This window comes from Pipistrellus kuhlii, unplaced genomic scaffold (assembly GCF_014108245.1).
Source record: "Pipistrellus kuhlii isolate mPipKuh1 unplaced genomic scaffold, mPipKuh1.p scaffold_m20_p_7, whole genome shotgun sequence".
Classification (NCBI taxonomy): domain Eukaryota; kingdom Metazoa; phylum Chordata; class Mammalia; order Chiroptera; family Vespertilionidae; genus Pipistrellus; species Pipistrellus kuhlii.
The window spans coordinates 37,642,277-37,662,480 of record NW_023425573.1 but is presented as its reverse complement, the minus strand read 5'-3'; the positions used below and the strand labels follow the sequence as shown (position 1 = coordinate 37,662,480).

The window sequence follows — 20,204 nt, the reverse complement described above, 5'->3', positions numbered from 1 at the left end:
GGTCATCACAGACACTGGCTTTATATATATATATATATATATATATATATATATATATATATATATATATATACACACACACACACACACACACACACACACACACACACATATATATATATATATATAATATTCAGTGACCACAAGCCCATTAGGACATATGTAAATGTGTATTATACACACATACAAAAACCTAAATATCAATTGTATTTTTCAGTTGAGTAAGATCATGTAGTTAAAAAATAAAATATCTTTTATCAATAATTTTTAAGACAGATGGGGGCAAGAGAATACAACATTGAAACATAACTGGAAGCCACATAGGTGTACAAAATACATAGTTCCCCTTTTCAAGGTTTTGCTTCCCACAGTTTCAATTAGCAGCAATAAACCTTCAAACAAAAATATTAAATGGAAAAATGCCAGAAAAAAAATTCACAAGTTGTAAAATGTGTACTTCTCTGAGTAGTGTGATAAAATCTCACACTATCCTGCTCGCCTGCCCTGGGCATGTACCATCCCTTTGTCCAGTATCGCCACGCTGTATACACTACCTGTCCATTGTCACTTAGTAGCCATCTCGGTTATCAGTTTGACTGTCTCAGTATTGCAAAGCTCATGTTCAAGTACCTTTACTTTACTTAATAATAGCTCCAAAACACAAGACTAGTGATGCTGTCAAATCAGATATGTTAAAGAGGAGCTGTAAAGTGCTTCCTTTAAGTGAAAAGGTAAGTGCAATATAATAAAATATCTTCAGAGAAAGACTACATTTGCAAAACTTTTATTACAGTATGATGTATAAATTAAACTTTATCAGAGAGTATGTATGTAGGGTAAAAACAGCATATATAGGGTTTGATACTATCTGTAGTTTCAGGTATCCATTGGGGGCTCTTGGAATGCATATCCAGCTGATAAGAGGAGAACTACTATATCTAAAATTAGTTTTACAGATTTCATAATTGGATGGACTATACCATTAACAGAATAGCAAAGATGCAAAGATTGGAATTTAAATCTAATTAAGCAAAGGTTTCAGAGTTCTAATGTCCTATACCTGCTTGACACCATGACTCAGTAGCAATCGCAAATGAAAATTAATACTGCATATAATATCATCTTAATTATATAAGTAATACTGATTAAAAAAAAAAAAAAAAAGAAATCCTCAAGTGTTCAAAAAATCACTGGCTCCCACCAATGAAAAATACAATTACTTCCCTATAGTTTTATTCATTCAAATAATAGTAATTTATAATAATATAAAAAAACCCTCTTTCTGTGGATTCCCTTACATCTTGATTACTGTCAACTGATCATAACATAATTGTAACTCTGCTATCATGTCAGCTTCTCTTCAGGGGATAGGTATTAAATCAATAGAATGACTAATTCAACATTGTTAAAACCAGGGAGTAGATGCTTGGAGCCATTCCAGTTTTTACATCTTTCAAAGGGTCAATACACCTACTCACTAACAATAGATTTTAGCTTTCAAAATGTGTCCCATTTTTCTAACACAGAAAAATAACATTCCATTTAAAGTGAACTTCAATAATTAAATTGTTTATTACTTCTGAACACACGAAAATACAGTTTTAGTCTTTCTCTTGTGGCCAAAATCACAAACCCTGTCTCCTCTTTCCTGACCATTTAAAATAGCTTTATAGACCTAAAAGACCCAGGAAAATATTTATTGCTGCTTCCTACATCAGTCTTAATTTGCTTCAGTAGCATTACATAATAATCTTAAAAAGCAAAATCTTTTCTTTTGCTAAGGGAGCAGCTAATGCAAGTGAAGTTTAGATATAAACATTACCAAATAAATAAATAAATAAATAAACCAAGATGCTAGCAACAATTAAAAGGCTTTAGTATTGAAAATGAATTTTAACTATTTACATCTGCTTGCAGTGTTATAAATGGTGAAAACCTAGTGTTCAAATCCTTCATAATAAAAATTTATTCTGCACTTTAATACAGAGGCTATGTTGCAGAAACAGAGGATTTAAAGCTGTAGCAGAGTGGGTGAATGAAAGACAAATGGCAATCTTTCTGGCTCCAGTAGATGCCATTCCCTATCACACAATGTTTCCCACTCATAAATACATGACAAATACTTCCGCAATCATTTTTTACGAGCAGGGATGCACAGGGGGTAGTCAATGGCTAGCCTGAGGGAAAATAGGAACAGCAGGCGGCAGAAACTGTACAGAAAATGGCTATGTGGTAAATTCTCTTCTGGAACATCACTCAGTTACCCAGTCTTTGATCTTTCAGCTACAATTACACTAACTTCCACAAGAGCTAACCCCCCCTTCAGCCCCCCAAACTTACACACAACCCAAACCAGATCATTAATTATACATAAAAATCTAAAATTTGATTTTATAAGTAGGACCATCCATTCCTCTACATGTTTATAAATTAAAATTTGCTATTTAGACAAGAGCTGGTTTACTTTCAATTGGCTATAACCATATCATCATCACAACTGGTCTCACAAAAAAACATGGGGTGTCTGGCGACAGCTAAATCACAGACTGGCGTCTCCCAAGCAGTCTGTCTACCATTAGGGTATGGGAAATAGTATTTACTATACAATTAGAGCCAGGGAGTTCTACCTGTAATCATCCAAATACAGGTGTGAGAAGCCCCTCTGGGCAAGGAAACTGACTCATCCCTTTTCATAGATACTTTGATGTCAGTATTGTTTCACGGAACCTCAGGAAACCTTACCATTTATACCATAATGAGAAGATTTATTAACTAAGGTCAATAAATTTAAAATTCTTTCCCAAAGGTAATAATTTTTAACACATTAATCATCAAATTTATAAGAATTTGAAATAAGACACAAGTGTTTATTTTAAATTTATCTATTGGAGGATACTGACCAGTGAGAACAAAATTTTCATGTTAAGTTTATGCTTTCTAGAATTACCAATAAAGAGGTCAAATTCAACTTTCTATCAGGATCACAAAATCTTATAGTAATATTAACAGGACATTTTTAGTTGCAGTAATTTCACAGAATTTATTCTAATGATTTATTGGAGTTAACCATCTGACATTAATTATTGTTTTGGCTTCCAGTCTATGAATGTTTATTTTTCAGTTTAAAGCTTCTCACTCTTTGATATCATATGGAAATGAGAATTTTTAATGGAAAATTGAAACCATGTGCATCTAAGTACTTAATGAAGTACAGGAAAAAACCGACAATATATTTTAGGGGAATTTAGATATTTTGTTGTGGATAGTTTTAATTTGTTTGTATAAAATACTGAGAGCCCAGAGGGGCAAGTCAAAGCAAGTATTATGCCAAATGTGTATATGTTCACATGTTATATGAAAATATAGATTTTTTTGAAGTTATTAGTGAGTGAAAGGAAACTGCACGTTTTGGTTGCATGTCAACAATTATAATCAATACATGGATACATAGTTTTTAACTTTGCCACATTTTTAAAGTATTTGAAATATATTTGGTCCTCCCTCTGCCCCACAGTTGTTTTTATTCTAAATTAAAAATAACTTTTTTAAAGCATTCGATCTGGATTTTAAAATTTATGTCCAACTGTAATCCCAAGTAGATATTTTAAAGTCACTTATCAGCACAGCTAAAATTCCTAGCTTAAAATTTTTTATTGCTCTAACTACATTTATTCTCATTTTGCAAAGAAAACAAATGTTCTTTAAATTTAAATTTGAAAAGTAAATATGTATGATTCAATATTATCTAATTTAGTTGTTTGTTTTTTTTAGTTCTCTCAGTGTAAATAAATTAAAATATTTATCTCAGAATTTAAACCCAGGCAAAGCTTTCTCATCCATTTTAAATTTTTTAATAAGGGGGGGGGGGAATTAAAATCCAACATAGCAGTATATACATATGTATGTGTTTGTATACAGATATGATATGTCTGGATACCTGAGGAGGAAAAACTTACCATTTGTTTTTCTTTCTAATGTAATCTTTTTCAGAAAGATTAACCAAGTAGACCATTGGTTTTGAAGTCAGAAATAAGTATTTATTCAGCACTTCAATCTAAAGTGAGAAACAGAAAAATAATCCCTTTTAAAACTTGATAACTATTTAACTGTTTAAACAAGTAGCCTTTGCACTTTTATAAATCTTCTTTCTAAAAGATTAGTTATTATAAAATATCAGGAACAGGAGAAAAGAATTAACAATCCTGGGAATAAACAATCATTGACAGAACTAGATATAATAATTAGTGTAAAATAATAACTCTAATTTGTTTTCTAAGAAATCAAAGCAAAGGCAATAATAAATGGCATAATATTTATAACTTACCTCTTTGTCATTCCAATCATGATAGAAGCGAACAGGTTTCTTTTGGTCTATAACCCAGGATTTGACTTTGCACATTATGTCCTATATACAATTGAGAGAAAAAGTAAATACAAGAATACTACTAAGCATTTAGACTAAAATCCAACTAAATACTAAAATTAAAGGGGGAACTAAGACATACAGATAATTATCTCATCTCAATGAAACATTGTAGCATTAAAATATTAATATATAAAATGTGAAATACTAGCAAAATTAGTAAAGGTCTTAACATTTTTAAGACAATTCAACTATTAAAGACAGTAATATTTCAACATTACCAAGTGATGCCACTTGCAAGATAAACATACTATTAGGAAATTGGGGGCGGGGGGAGGGGGAACACTAGAGAGAGACTGAATTATAATTTCTTTCTTAAAAAGAAAACCAAACAAATAGATGGACTTGAATCTATTATTGATAACCCTTTTTAATATGAATTAATTTTTTGCCAACACCTTCTCCCTGCCCACTTCTCCTGTCCCCACTCCAACAATCCCCCTCCAACCTGCCAAAGCCTCCATTACACAATGGCAAGAGCCCTGCACTGGTGACCTCCAACCAGCTGCATTCACTTTCAGAACATCTCTCTCTGCTGGAAATCTAAAGGCCTTTTAGTTAGCAAGCTAGTGTGCATTCAGAAGGAGTAACTGCAGGAAGAGCCCAATGTGCTTTGTTTCTCTGGCCTTTCTTCACAGAAAGATTAATCATCTGTGAAATGGAAACGGCAAACAGCAAGTGACACAAACTGAACCCTTCAAGCCTTTCCTCATCAGTTTTGTGGTTCTGAATCTAAAAGCTGCGTGTGGCAAGGTTCCCCTTACAGGCAGGTGTTAATAAAAGGCTCTAGGGTCTGAAAGGTCAAACTTAGCTCTTCCAGAAGAAGTGCATTTGAGAGTCATCTGTTTTTTGTTGTTAAAGATAATTTATGGATGTTTAAAACATGCAATTTAAAAAATCTGTAATACACAATTATTAGTAATAGGTCTTTTTAATTTTCATCGATGCATTTTCCTTTACCATAAATCAGTTATTCTTATGTAAATATCCACTTATATAATTTACCTCAATATTACTATATCTTCCATCCAAATCTTGCTGTTAATAACAGAAAAAATAAGGAAAAAGTCCTATATCCTTAGATCCTGATTTGAAACACTCCAGGAAAAGGACTTCCCACAGATTTTAACAAGGAAGGGGCAAGCTAAAAACTTTTAATGAAATCTAACATGCTCTGCTTAAGAATAATCACTTTTACTCTTCTATAACTGAATTTCACTCATAAATGTTTAAAAGTGGCTAATGTAACACCATTTCCTACAAGGAGAAGATCAAAGTGCTATATTACAAATGCATTATGATTAAAAAAGCCCTGTGCAGCCTTGCTATTAACTGTTCTTTAAACCCTAAAAGGCTTCCCATAGATCTCACTTGGCACTGCATATACAACCTTTGACAAGTAATGTAGACCATTTTTATTCATTGCCTAAAATTGTAGGCAATTATGTGCGTCACACTGGCCACCTGCAAATTCTGAATGCCTGCTCCAGTTGTCAGTGTAAAAAACTAATGTCGGAGGGGATTAATCTAGGGGGAGAGAGTCCTCTTTAATGGCTCCAGCAGGTGAAATGGCCCAGCTGGTTACTATGATGAGTGGCCAGCACAGCTTATGTAGGGATACGCAACAAGATAGAAGAAAACAGTGGTGCCATCTTATATTTGGTTTCATTAGTTTTTTTTTTTCAATTAAAGAAAGAGAAGAGAAGAAAATAGACAAAAGAAAGCCAAACCAAAAATAAAGGACATTAAATTTTAATTATGTAAAAAGTATAAAATACTTTTATAACTATAAACACTTTTACAAAATGAATGGGATTCAATAAATGCTGGATGCCAGTGAAGGAATTCCAGTATATCTCGCTCATTTTAAATTAACTAGACCATCCCTTCAGACATAAAAGTCTTATCACAAATGCTTTTAGCATCCCCCACCTCCTTACACCTAAATACTGTATTGTAAATTAGAAGCACTCAAATTTTAAAGAGAATTAACTCATAACTAAAGTTACCAAATAGTGTATTAATTAAAGCCACACTGAAATCTTTTTAGAAAATTTGTCACTATCTTTGAACAGTTGAAAATAAAAATACCTTAAAATTTAAGATATTTTATTTTGTACTCAGTTCTCTCTTCATTATTCCCACAAAATATTTAATAGCCAGGAAAAGACAGATTAGCAAAAGATGTCAGTTTTACTATAGACAAAATATAGACTGATCAGATAAGATTATGTTACATACGTGATCATTATATGGTACAGTTGCAATGCATTGTTTTTTCTTACTTTTAGTAAAAATTAAATTTTAGCAAGAAATTAAAAGATATTATGTTCCTTATCTAAAAGACTTCTAATTAGATAAAAAACAACAACAACAACAACACACATTTGGACTTATTTGTATATAATATTTAATGGATCAACTGAATTTTTTTTCTTATGCTTGTATATATAAAATTATGGTTAGAACAAGAAAGGGTTCCAGTTCAGCGAATTTCGTTAACTGAAAAAATAATCTAGTACATACCTAACTTACTTTTAACAATTAGAATACGGCAAGAACATAAAATAAAACATTTTAATGCTTGATGACTCAGAAGTTATTTTAGGATTTTGTATTTCTTTAGTAACAATTGTGATGTAGAAATACAGATATAGAAGGACTGTTTTGATAACTGTAGCAAATTCCTCATTTTCAAAATAAATCCTGCACATGATGGAGATTATACAAAAATTCCTGGCCATTTGAACTTTTTTTGTTACAAGGCAGTGATGTGTGTATACTACTATTTGTAGAGTTAACAGCTTAATGATAAGTGTGGAAATAAATCCTAGGTCTACCACTCACCAGGTCTGTGACCTATTACTTCACTGATAAAATTCAGATGGGAATACTATCTACTCTCCTAGGGGTTGCTATGATCATCAAAAGAGATAATGCATATAAGGAGTTTAGTTCAGTTTTGGGCACAGAGTAACTTCTCAGTCAATGTGAGTTGTGGCTATTGTTATTATGATTGTTGAAAGATTAAATGTTAGTGATCTACAAAATGGCAATATATTTCTTTGGGCACTCCTTTAAAGCAAATAAGTATACATTTTTCACAAATGAACAATTGTCCAGTAGTCCTTTTTTCCAAATTACTGAAGGTTACCAACAATAATGGCTTTCTCAGTGAACTCAATTCAGGTTTCTAGTCTTAACATTCTATAAGAATTAGCTAGCTTTGTTGAACTATTTTTTAACTGCAAAAAAAAAAACACCTTAATACAAACACAACTCAGATACCTTGCTCTTCTACTTTGACTCATCTTACCAAAAACCTCATATTTCACTTTTAAAATGCTCTATGTTTTATGCATTTTATATTGTTGTTGTTAATAGCACCTGTAATGTTTTTAGAATCAGGGAGGATGTGTGACTTGCTCAAATTCCTATAGCTAGTAAGTGTCATAGCTGAGACTAAAATTCAGATTTAAGTGATTCGAAATTCAAGTTCTATCCTATCACCTTGGTCTGTTTGTCTTCTTTACTGCCTTTCAAATTGCTCCTTTTTTAGCCTAGCAATTTCCAAAGTTGTCATTCAGTCTTCATTCTCTTCCCAAGGTCATCAGAGAAATTCAATATCCTTACTTTTTAGGTACAATCTGTCAATTCATGTATCACAAAAATAATATTTTTCTCTGCATAAAATAATACAACCCAGTTATTTATTAGATTCCAAGAATAATTACTAGTCTTCTCTATTTTGATATTCTTCAGTTTCCATAGCAGAAATTATTCATCTGTAATCCATGGAATCAGTGGTTCCCTCACCCTGAAATTGAATTTTTTAAAATATATTTTTTATTGATTTCAGAGAGGAAGGGAGAGAGAGATAGATACATCAATGAGGAGAGAGAAAAATTGATTGGCTGCCTTCTATACACCTCTACTGGGGATTGAGCCCGCAACCTGGGCATATGCCCCTTGACAGGAATCAAACGTGGGACCCTTCAGTCCACAGGCCAATGTTCTACCCACTGACCTAAACCAACTAGGGCTAAAACTGTATTTAAAGTTCTCTGTTTATGTGCCTTTGAAGGATGATGGCGCATTTCTTCCAAATGCTTTTAAAAGGGATTTATTATCCAAAAAATGAAGAACAAAGGTTTGAGTGTTTCTGCGGCAATACTCAAATGCAACAACAGCCAATAAAGTAAATGTTCCAGGTCCATGGACTCCCAGATGTGAGGTTCAGACACTGACCTAAAACTTGCTTCGGCCAGACCCTGCACTCAATTTTCATCTATCCTGATCAACACTTTGCAGATAAAAATTCTACATTTATCTAACATAATTCCAGTTAAATCCCAATAGGGATGTTGGAGAACATTACAAATTGAATATATCATTACTCTGAAAGAATGACTTGCGTGAGAGTATAAAAATGTTTAGAGAGAAAAATGTGTCCTGCTTTACTATATATTAAAATAAACCACAATATACAATGGAATACTATGCTCCTACACAATGAAATACTCTGCTGCTACAAAAAGAAGGAATTCTTACCATTTGTAGCAGCATGGATGAAACTGGAGAGCATTATGCTAAGTGAAATAAGCCAGTCAGTGAAAGAAAAATACCACAAGATCTCACTCATTAATGGATAATAAAGAACATTATAAACTGACTAGAGGCCTGGTGCACAATATTCATGCACTTGGGTGGTTCCTTAGCCCGGCCTGGGCCCTCTTGCAGTCCAGGAGCCCTCAGGGGATGTCTGGGAGCCCATGGGAAGTGTACCTAAGCCAGCAGTCAGACATTCTTAGTGCTGCTGTGGAGGTGGGAGAGGCTCCCCCCACCGCCACTGTGCTAGCCAGCTGTGAGCCCGACTTCTGGCTGAGCGGCGCTCTCCTGTGGGAGTGCACTGACCACCAAAGTGCAGCTCCTGGGTTGAGCATCTGCCCCCTGGTGGTTAGTGCGTGTCACAGTGACTGGTCATTCCTCTGTTCAGTCGATTTGCATATTAGCCTTTTATTATATAGAATGAACAAAAAGATATGATACAGAGGCAGAGAAGCATCAAACAGACTGTCAAATTACAGCAGGAAGGCTAGGGGAAAGGAGGAGATCAACTGAAGGACTTGTATGAATACAAATAAGCATAACCAATGAATGCAAGACACTGGAGGATGGGGGAGTGAGGGTCTGTGCCAGTGGGTAGGGGAGGCCAGGGGAAGGTAAATGGGAGGAAAAAAAGAAGACATATGTACTACTATTTATAATACTTTAAACAATAAAAGAAAAAATATATATACACACACACATACACATATATTCAAAAAATAAAAAATAAATAAAAAGACTAAAAAAATAAAATAAACCACAAAGCTACAGTAATTAGAACAGCATGATACTAGCACCAGAAGAGAGGTATAAATTAGAAACAACCTTTGCCCTGGCTGAGTAGCTCAGGTGGTTAGAGCATCGTCTTGATATGTCAAGGTAGTGGGTTCAATTGCCAGTCACAGCACATACAAGAAGCAAACAATGGATGTATAAAATAAGTAGAACAACAAATCAACGCTTTTTTTTTTCTCTCTCTCTCTCTCAAATCAATTTTTAAAAAGATAGAAACAACCTAAAAACCCATAAACTGGAGATTTGCTAATAAATTATGGAGTATTCTTAGAACAGTTTTTATCCATTCAGACAAGATATATCTATATATACATTCACATGCAAAAATGTCCAAAATACATTGCTTATTGAAAAAAGTAAGTTCAGAACAACAGAATAAGTTTAAGAATATGGATTTTATCATCTAACAGATTTGGATATAAGCCCTGGCTCTGCCAGTTTCTAACTGTGTAACTTTGGGGCTGCTACTTAACATAAGTTTGTTTCTATAAAAGTGGGAATAACCCCAATTTAAAATATGATGATTTTAAGAATTAAATGAGAAAATACATGTAAAGTAACTGCCACAGTTCAATAGACATTAAGTATTACTATTTATGACAGAACACATAATGTGATTCCATTTGTGGTTTGAAACTATATATAATAAGTAATAGTAAATGTACTCAAATAATGAAACTGAATAGGAGCTATATCAAATTGTCAACAACAGAAACATTTACAAGATTGGATTATAGAGGACTCTCCTTTTCTGCCTTATTTTTAAAAGCCTATGGATATTAAACATTCTGTATTAATAGGATGAGGGTAAAGGAAGGACTTCATCTATTCTCTGCCCACCATCTGTAATCCTAAAATTTGATGGCTAAATGGATAGACTTGGCATTTTATCAAGGTGACTCACTCTTATTCTGTGATAATTATAGCCTCCAAGCCTGATACTTTTCTCTAGCTAAACCCGTTACCTTAATACCCGATGGTGACACTCAGATGAGCTGACCTGTGCTGGCTGGGTGGCTTTAACAAAGCACAGCCAACAATGCATTCAGATTAGAAAAATGGCAGCAAGGCCTCGGCTCAAAATAGTCTGGCTAGAAAGTCCATTAATACAGCTTTCTCCTGCTTCAGCCCAAGTATTCCCTTTAAATATTCTAAATTGAGACAACATCAAGCTGGGCTTTCTCTCATAAAATAAACTTCCATTGTATATTCTATCAATAAGTTAAGATTTAGGATCTGCCTGAATCAGAATATTAAGCATTTGTTGCTCTCTACTAGATGAGTGTTGCTGTTTATAAAGATCAGAGAACTGATCTCTGACTCTTCCTCTTTCTACAGGAAAGGTAACTAATATAAGGAGTTTATGGAGATACTAACATCCTATTTTTAATTTTCTTCATGTGTTTGGTTGGCTATAGGCAAAGAGAAAGTAGACAGGTGGGAATATCCAAGAAAGTATGCCTTTAGTGTATGCACCATAGCATCAGTTCTTATCTGAGTTAATTTCCCTTAGGATGCACATACATAGATGGATCTAAAGTAGTCTGGCCTCCACATGCAAAAGAATGAAACTAGATCACCAACTTACACCATACACAAAAATAAACTCAAAATGGATGCAGGACTTAAACATCAGACGGGAAACCATAAAAATACTAGAAGCATCCACAGGCAGCAAAATCTCAGACGTATGCCAAAAGAACTTCTTCACTGATACTGCCCCTAGGGCAATGGAAGCTAAAGAGAAAATAAACAAATGGGACTACATCAAAATAAAAAGCTTTTTTACAGCAAAAGAAACCATCAACAAAACAACAAGAAAGCCCACGGTGTGGGAGAACATATTTGCTAATAACACCACTGATAAAGGTTTAATCTCCAACATCTACAGACAGCTGATACAACTAAATAAAAGGAAGGTGAATGATCCAATTAAGAAATGGGCAATGGACCTAAATAGAATATTTTCAAAAGAAGACAGAAGGAAGGCCAAAAGGCACATGAAAACATGCTCAAAGTCACTAATTATCCGAGAGATGCAAATCAAAACAACAATGCGGTACCATCTCACACCTGTCAGAATGTCCAACATCAACAAATCAACAAACGACAAGTGTTGGCAAGGTTGTGGAGAAAAAGGAACCCTCGTGCACTGCTGGTGGGAATGCAGACTGGTGCAACCACTGTGGAGAACAGTGTGGAATTTCCTCAAAAAACTGAAAATGGAACTCCCATTTGATCCAGTAATCCCACTCCTAGGAATATATCCCAAGAAACTAGAAACACCAATCAGAAAGGATATATGCACCCCTATGTTCATAGCAGCACAATATACAATAGCCAGAATTTGGAAACAGCCTAGGTGCCCGTCAGCAGATGATTGGATCCAAAAACTATGGTACATCTACACAATGGAATACTATGCTGCCATAAAAAAGAAGGAATTCTCATCATTTGCAGCAACCTGGATGGAATTGGAGAACATCATGCTGAGTGAAATAAGCCAATCAATGAAAGAGAAACACCACATGACCTCACTCATTTGTGGATAATAAAGATCATTATAAACTGATGAACCAAAAGATAGATACAGAGACAGTAAAGCAACAAGCAGATTGTCAAATTTCAGTGGGGAGGGGAGGAGGATCTGGGGGAGATAATAGATCAACTGAAGGACTTGTATACATGCATATAAGTACAACCAATGGACATAAAGCTCTGGGGAGGGAGGGGATGGGTGGGAGGGAGGGAGGGGGGAAAATAAAATAAAATTAATATAAATAAATAAATAAATAAATAAATAAAAAATGCAAAAAAAAATGGAATTAAGAAAAAAAAATAAAGTAGTCTGGCCTCAAATGAGTCTAATTCTTGTGACACTTGCCTCAAACACAATACATTCTTTTGTATTATCCTGGAAGTCTTAAGCAGTGTTGCACTTCTGAACTGCTATTCTCAAATAACAGTGAGCACTGAGGACTTACAATGTACAGCTGCTCATTTTACACAGTATATTAAATACATTATTCAACATGGTGCTTTACTCCCAGTATTTTCCTAAAGAAATCTGACTCAGTCCACATAGTCTCCTGGCCAGAACTAGTGGGCACTTGACCTATGAAGTGGTCTCGTTAAACACACACACACACACACACACACACACACACACACACACACAACCTTGATGTGATAAATAAGCCGACTCTAAGTAAGCAGAAGTAACGAAGATGCAGAAATCAGGAACAAAAGCAATATATAAAACAGCAGATGAACAGCAGAGCACCGCCAGAGAAACATCCTGGGGCTGTCCTAGGATGACACAGAATTCAACTCCAAAAGGCCTGACTATACCATACTTCCTGCTCTTCAATATTTTTGGATTTCCTTCTCACATTGCATTTTAAAAATAAAAACTCATTTCTTAAAACAGTCTAAGCTGAGTTTCTGTTCCTTACAACAAAAAGCCCCCAATTAAAAAATACAACAACTCTTCTCAGATTCAGTGACTTAAGATTTAAGTCTATCAAATCATACCTATTTGTTCACATGATATAATAGGGTGTTTTTTTTATTTTCATCGTGATGTATTTTCCTCTTTTACCATAAATCAGTTCTTCTATAACTATCCACTTACATAAATTACCTTGATATTTAGTATATCTTTCTCCCAAATTTTGTTACCAACAGAAAAATAAGGAAAAAGTCCTATATCCTTAGATGCTGACTTGAAACACTCTAGAAAAAGGACTTTCCACAAATTTTAACAAGGAAGGGGCAAGCTAACTATTTGTAATGAAATCTAACATGTTATGCTTAAGAATAATCACTTTTACTCTGCTATAAGTGAATTTCACTCATAAATGTTTAAAAGTAGCTAATGTAACAACATTTCCTATAAGGAGAAGATCAAAGTGCTATATTACAAATGCATTATGGTTAAACACAATGATTTGTTTAAAATAATTACTCTAAGCCAATAAAGTAAAATTTCTTATGCAGTGTTAAATTAATCCTGGTCAATTATGCTTACACTGGAGGCATGGTGCATGAAATTCATGCATGGGTAGGGTCCTTAGTCCTGGTCAGCAATCAGGGCCAATCAGGGCCTTCTGGGTGCCAGCAGGGGCCTTCCTTCACTCTGCATCGCCCCCTGGTGGTCAATGTATGCCATATTGAGTGACCGAACTCCAGGTATCCCAGTAGAACTCCCGAGGGGACACTTTACATATTAACCTTTTTTTATATATATGGATTCTCATGCTTCTCATCCCCATTCAAGAAAAGGGAGATTCTATCTCAATCCTTCCCACTGGCCTAGGAGTATCATTGTAAAAAAAAAACAAAAACAAACAACCCTCATTTATGCTGAGAATAATTACTATGATAACTGTTTCTCCAGGAGCCATGAAGTAGTCCCACCTACCACAGTCTGACTCCCACAGTGGTATTCCCAAATCAAATTAAGCAACTTGTCATTTTTATTTTGAAAATTTTATAACCCATTTCCTAACTTCTAATCACATTCCTGGTTCCTGCATTTTCAAATGGTCTGCTATATTTAATAAACAGTTTTAACTTTGGGGTTCATTTCTCCAAGTTTATTTTTATAAAAGCAATAAAATCAAAATATAAAAACATTTAAGGGGAAAGCACTCGTAACTCTACCTCCCTAAGCCTCTTTTATCACAACATTTCCTTCTAGGTGATTTTCAATAATTTCTCCAACCCTAGCTGGTTTGGTACAGTGGATAGAGCATCAACCTACATACTGAAGGGTCCCAGGTTCAATTACTGTCAAGGGCACATGCACAAGTTTTGGGCTCAATTCCCAGTAATGAGTGTGCAGGAGGCAGCCAATCAATGATTCTCTGTCATCATTGATATTTCTCTCTCTCCCTCTCCCTTCCTCTCTGAAATCAATACAAAAATTTATTTTAACAAATGTTATATCTACAATGACCACACTTCTCTATCACTAACACTTTGAAGATATACATAGCAACCATATAAACACTCAAGATTACAGCTAAACATGACTTTTTTAATGAACACCTTAAATAGCCTGTCACCATAATACTTGGTTGCCAAAAGAAAATGAAGTTTCTCAATAATTTTTTAACAAAAGAGATCCTTGGATTGTAAAATTCTATACCGATATTAGATATTTTATTTTAAAATCTTAATCAAGAAAAATGAACTTACAGTATCTAAAGCTATAAATTTTACTTACATATTCAGGTTTTAGTTTTTTATCTCCTCCTCTCACAGCCACTTTTTCTAGTTTATCTATAATGGGCCCAATCATTTCTTCATCTTTAAGCTGAAGTTCTTCATGTATTATTTCTATATCTCGAATAGGATCTACACTTCCTTCAACATGTGTGATGTCATCATCTTCAAAAGCACCTAAAATCAATTAAAAGGAAAAAATTAAATAATTTTTAAAAATCCAGAAAGTCATTATTAGAATAAAAATCCCTGTAAGGTTAATAATTATATAAATTATTCTGAATTCTTGCAAGTAAGATATAACAATTTTTTTCTATTTAGTAATATTTAGGGCACTAGCAACAAAACAGTAATTTAAGAGCTTCAACATTTAAAAAACTGACTAAAATAATGATCTTTACAAAAAGAAAATTATGCTCCAGAACTATTGGTATTTTCAGGTTTGGTACATTAAGGTACTGAATTCCAGGCTGAGAGCCTGAAGTTCTAAGACTGTTAGGGTTTCCAAGGGAAACCGAATTTGAGGGAGGCAGGAAAATCATCTGGCAGACCTCTTCCCTGCTTCAATCTACTTTATCACTGTGGTTCTGACGGTGATTAGATAATGAACCACTCAGACACACAATTTACACAGCAGCTAATTTCATCGGCCTGATTTGAGGGTATGGTTTTTAGGGGGCTATCAAAGAAGCAGATGAAGGTGCATTTGTCATATATGAGTGACAACCATTCACACTATCTGAACAAAATGGTGCTGGCCCTTATTAGAAACACATGCTATTATCACATATTTAAAGTGCAGTTGAAGCCATAATTTCAAATTGCCAACTGGAAACATAAGGGTAAAACAACCAGATATTACTGAAGCATGTGTACTGACTTTATGCCCTTTTGAAGACATAATGTGGCAACATAATTCAACTGGGATTTACTCAAATTACCAGATAAAGAACAGCATTGCAAAAATGAACAAATACTAAGAAATATTACAAATAGAGAGCAATGACATACCCATAAACAATAAACAAATTCATAAACAAATTGTTAATTAAATTAAAAATTAGATTATGCTCCCAAAATGAGATGTTTTAAAACATAAAGAATTGTTATTTTACATAGAGGTACCATAGGAATCATAAGACAGTTTGAGTTTGATGGAAAAACAATGAATATAGCTCATTCAACATACCAAAGACCAAACTATTCTCATTACAGGTTACAAAGGGTTTTAAAATATAATTTCCTCAAATTAAAAATAATTAAGCTCTTTGTATCTCAATATGGAATTATTCATTAATAATAAAGCATACATATATTACTGCAATTAAAACATACGTATTTAAAATAGTAATTAAGTTTTCTTGACATACAACTGAGGTTTTATTATACAGTGCCAAATTCATATGAACAATACTGAATGATGTAGGAAGAAATAAGAAGAAGATGCAGTATGTCTTTTTTTTTAATTAATATATTTTATTGATTTTTTACAGAGAGGAAGAGAGAGGGATAGAGAGTTAGAAACATCGATGAGAGAGAATCATCGATCAGTTGCCTTTTGCACACCCCCCACTGGGGATGTGCCCACAACCAAGGTACATGCCCTTGACCGGAATAAAACCCGGGACCTTTCAGTCCGCAGTCCGATGCTCTATCTACTGAGCCAAACCGGTTTTGGCAGCATTATGTCTTATTAATAAACATATGAGACAGATCAGGATTTAGGTAAATTTTTAATTACCGTATTTTTCGGACCATAAGATGCTCCGGACCATAAGACGCACCAGTTTTTAGAGAAGGGAAATGAAGAAAAAAAGATTCTGAAACAAATAGTGTCCTAAAATATTTTATGTGCATTAAAATCCAACATCACAGTCATAAACCCATGTAATCAACCCTGTAAAGTAAACAGCAGCATTTAGAACCATTTTAGAGCCGGGAAAGCACACAGAGACCACACAGAGCCGGGCAAGTAAAAAAACTTTTTTTTTTAAAGTATATGTGTAGGCTATATTTGGACCATAAGACGCAGGGACTTTTCCCCCCCACTTCTGGGGGGAAAAAAGTGCATCTTATGGTCCGAAAAATACGGTATTTTAAAAGTATGCAAAAAGTCTCCCTGGAAGGACAGCATCATGTATTTCTTGTCATGATCTGAGGCATCTTACACAAATGGCACAATACAATAGGAACATAAAAATAAAAGTTAGCTTGCTGGCAGTCTGAACAACAAAGAAAACAGGGTTAGTTCACTTATAGAAATAATTAAACTTTTTCTGACACTCAAAATGAAAAATATCCTAAATAGTTGTCATTATGTAGGGGCAATGAGCAACTACTATAGTAATGTCCTCAATAACATCCCTACAGTAAATGTATCAGCAGGTTTTAAATGGCAATGTCTTAATGAAAACCCTCAATTTTAACCAAGTGGGTAACAGAGAGAAACAATAATCCCAACTCTCCTGGAAGCAAAGAAAATAAAGCACTCTGATAATCTGAACTAATCCAAACAGAAAACCTAGAATAAAGGTTGGGGGATCACTTGTCTATCTTACAACCTTCAAATTATTCTCTAGAATGCACCTTGCCTGGTGTCTGCCAAGGATTAGGTTAGGAAAGGAGTTGTGACTGGATCATCACTAATCTATTGCCCCTTCTATAAGAATAAAAACTTTATTTCCACCACCAACCACCACCACCACCCGATAACTGTCAGTTCTCTATCTATGTCTATCTCTATTTTGCTTGTTAGTTCATTTTGTTGATTAGATTTTCCATATGAGTGCAATCATATGGTACTTGTCTTTCTCTGATTGGCTTATTTTACCTAGCATAATGACCTCCAAGGTCTATCCTATCCATGTTGTCACAAAGGGTAAAATTTCCCTTTTTTATCCACTCATCTATTGATGGACACTTAGGTTGCTTTCAAATCTTGGCTATCCTATATAATAAAAGCCTAATATACTAAGCTTATAGAAAATTTGGTGCCCATTTGGGCAACTTACCATTTCTTAGAACTGAAAAATTATTGAATAAGCTTTTCAAAGACATGCTCCTGGTTCATTAACAGACTTTACCGTACACTTACATTATTATAGCTTTATTGGTTAAGAAAAAGGGCTTTAAAGTCAGACAGGCTTACTGGTCATAAAATTTTAGCTAAATCATTGAACTTCTAAGGACCTCATTTTCACATTTTTAAAATGAAGATCTTTCTACCTCTCAGAGAATGGATATGATTAAATCATGATAACAAAGTGCTAATCAAAGAGCCCAACATTTAGAATTATTTTAAGTAACTGGAACATATACTAATTTTTTTAAGATGAAGGAATTAGTAATTTAGAAGAAATTCCAAAGTAATGCACTCAAACATTAAATTTGAGAAATAACATTTCATGTTACTCAGTATTTTAGAATTGGTCAAAAGAAACTTGTGAGTTTATAGGGTTTCCCCTTTGCCACCCCACTAATTCTGGCTAGTTCAGCAGATCATTTTTACCCTACTCTATGACCAAAGTTATTTATTTCAATTGCACATTACTAAAACAGTTATAATTTTTGTAATTAATAAATATTTGTAATAATTATCACAATTCTCCTTTGAGAAAAACACTGTACTGGTAAAGATAATTTCATTTACCTTGAAGACTATACTATAGCATACTGAATTGCCTGGTGAGAAAGTTATTTCCATTTCAATTCTCCTTCAGCCTTTCTATGTCAAAGAAAGTCTCAGTTTGATGCTGTTGGTCTTTAATAGCTAACGTTTATAAATTTATCTTTTTAAGAACAGAGCAGGCCTCAGCCTCTGTGCTTCTAAAGACTAAAAGCTGTAATAAATCGGTAGTTTTCCCTGTATTTTTATTTTCTTCAATATTGGCGATACTCATTTTCCACTTACATTAGAGACAAAAATTCCTGTTTAAGTAAATTTTGGAGTAAAATCACGAAATGCGAGAAGTATTAACTATTAGAGGCCCGGTGCACAACATTTGTCATGGGAATAGGGGAAGAGGGTAGTTTCCTCAGCCCCGCCCACACCCTCTTGTAATCTGGGCCCCCCAGGGGATAGCCACCTGCTGGCTTAGGCCTGCTCACTGCCATGAGCCAGGCTTCTGGCTGAGCAGCACTCCCCTGTGGGAGCACACTGACCACCAGGGAGCAGCTGCTGTGTTAAGTGTCTATCCCCTGGTGGTCAGTGTGCGTATTAGTGACTGGTCATTCCGCCGTTTGGTCGATTTGCATACTAGGATTTTATTATATAGGATGGTCATTTTGGTGGTGGAATGTTATCTAACTTAAAAAAAAATTTTGTACTATTCTGTGTAAAATAGTATAATACAATAGAGCTTGTATGTGCTGGGGGATGGGGAGGACGGCACATTGCTGTGTAATACTTCAGCTAAAAGAGTCAGGGAGGCCTCTGAGGAGATGACATTAGAGCTGACACCAGAATGGCCAGAATATGAATGGTAGCAATATGAAGATCTGAAAAAGAGGGTTCTAAGAAGTAAATATAAAAATTTTAAAATGGGAACAATATTGAAATGTTCAGAAATAGGAATAAAATCAGTATGGGTGAACCAAGCAGAGTATGGTAAATAGAGTTTAAGGCAGTTCACATATGTTTGTAGGATATGGAAGTTTGGATTTTGTTCTAGTTGTAATGAGAAACCATTGATTGGAGAGCTTTAAATAAAGGGGTGGGTAATTAAGATTTATGATTAAGAGGGGCCACTTGGCACTTTAAAAAGAACAGACTCTAAGGAAGGAACAAGAGTGATGACAGAAAGACTAAGTTAGGAAGTGGCTGTAATAGTGCAGATGAGAGATGACCAGAAAATGTAGAGAAAATTATAAGTTTTTGTTGAGGGTAGACTTGATGTAGGAAGGAAGATCATGACTGTAGATATAAAATTAGGAGTTACCTGATATTTTTATTTAAAGTTATGGGTCTGGATGACATCTTGTAGAGACAGCACCCCAACACTTCGATGTCTGATAGGGAAGGCAGTCTTGGCAAAAGAGAATAAGAAGGGATGACAAAGTCAGAGAAAAGGTAGTATTAATAATATGCTTTCCCCGGGAGTAAAAGTAAGAAAATATTTTAAGAAGGAAGAAGTATTCAACTGTGTCAGAT

At 34.4% G+C, this 20,204-nt stretch overlaps 1 protein-coding gene across 6 annotated transcripts in view; it reads right to left on the bottom strand.

Moving 5' to 3' along the window:
- The window catches only part of OLA1 (Obg like ATPase 1), a 121,266-nt gene that overhangs the window by 46,934 nt on the left and 54,128 nt on the right, over nt 1–20,204 (bottom strand). For all 6 annotated transcript variants that reach the window (XM_036421364.2, XM_036421369.1, XM_036421365.2 and 3 more), the window contains 3 exons: nt 15,057–15,232; nt 4,325–4,405; nt 3,957–4,054 (listed from right to left, as the gene is read on the bottom strand). In XM_036421364.2, coding sequence (XP_036277257.1) covers nt 3,957–4,054; nt 4,325–4,405; nt 15,057–15,232 — 355 coding nt within the window. The remainder of the gene's footprint in view (nt 1–3,956; nt 4,055–4,324; nt 4,406–15,056; nt 15,233–20,204) is intronic.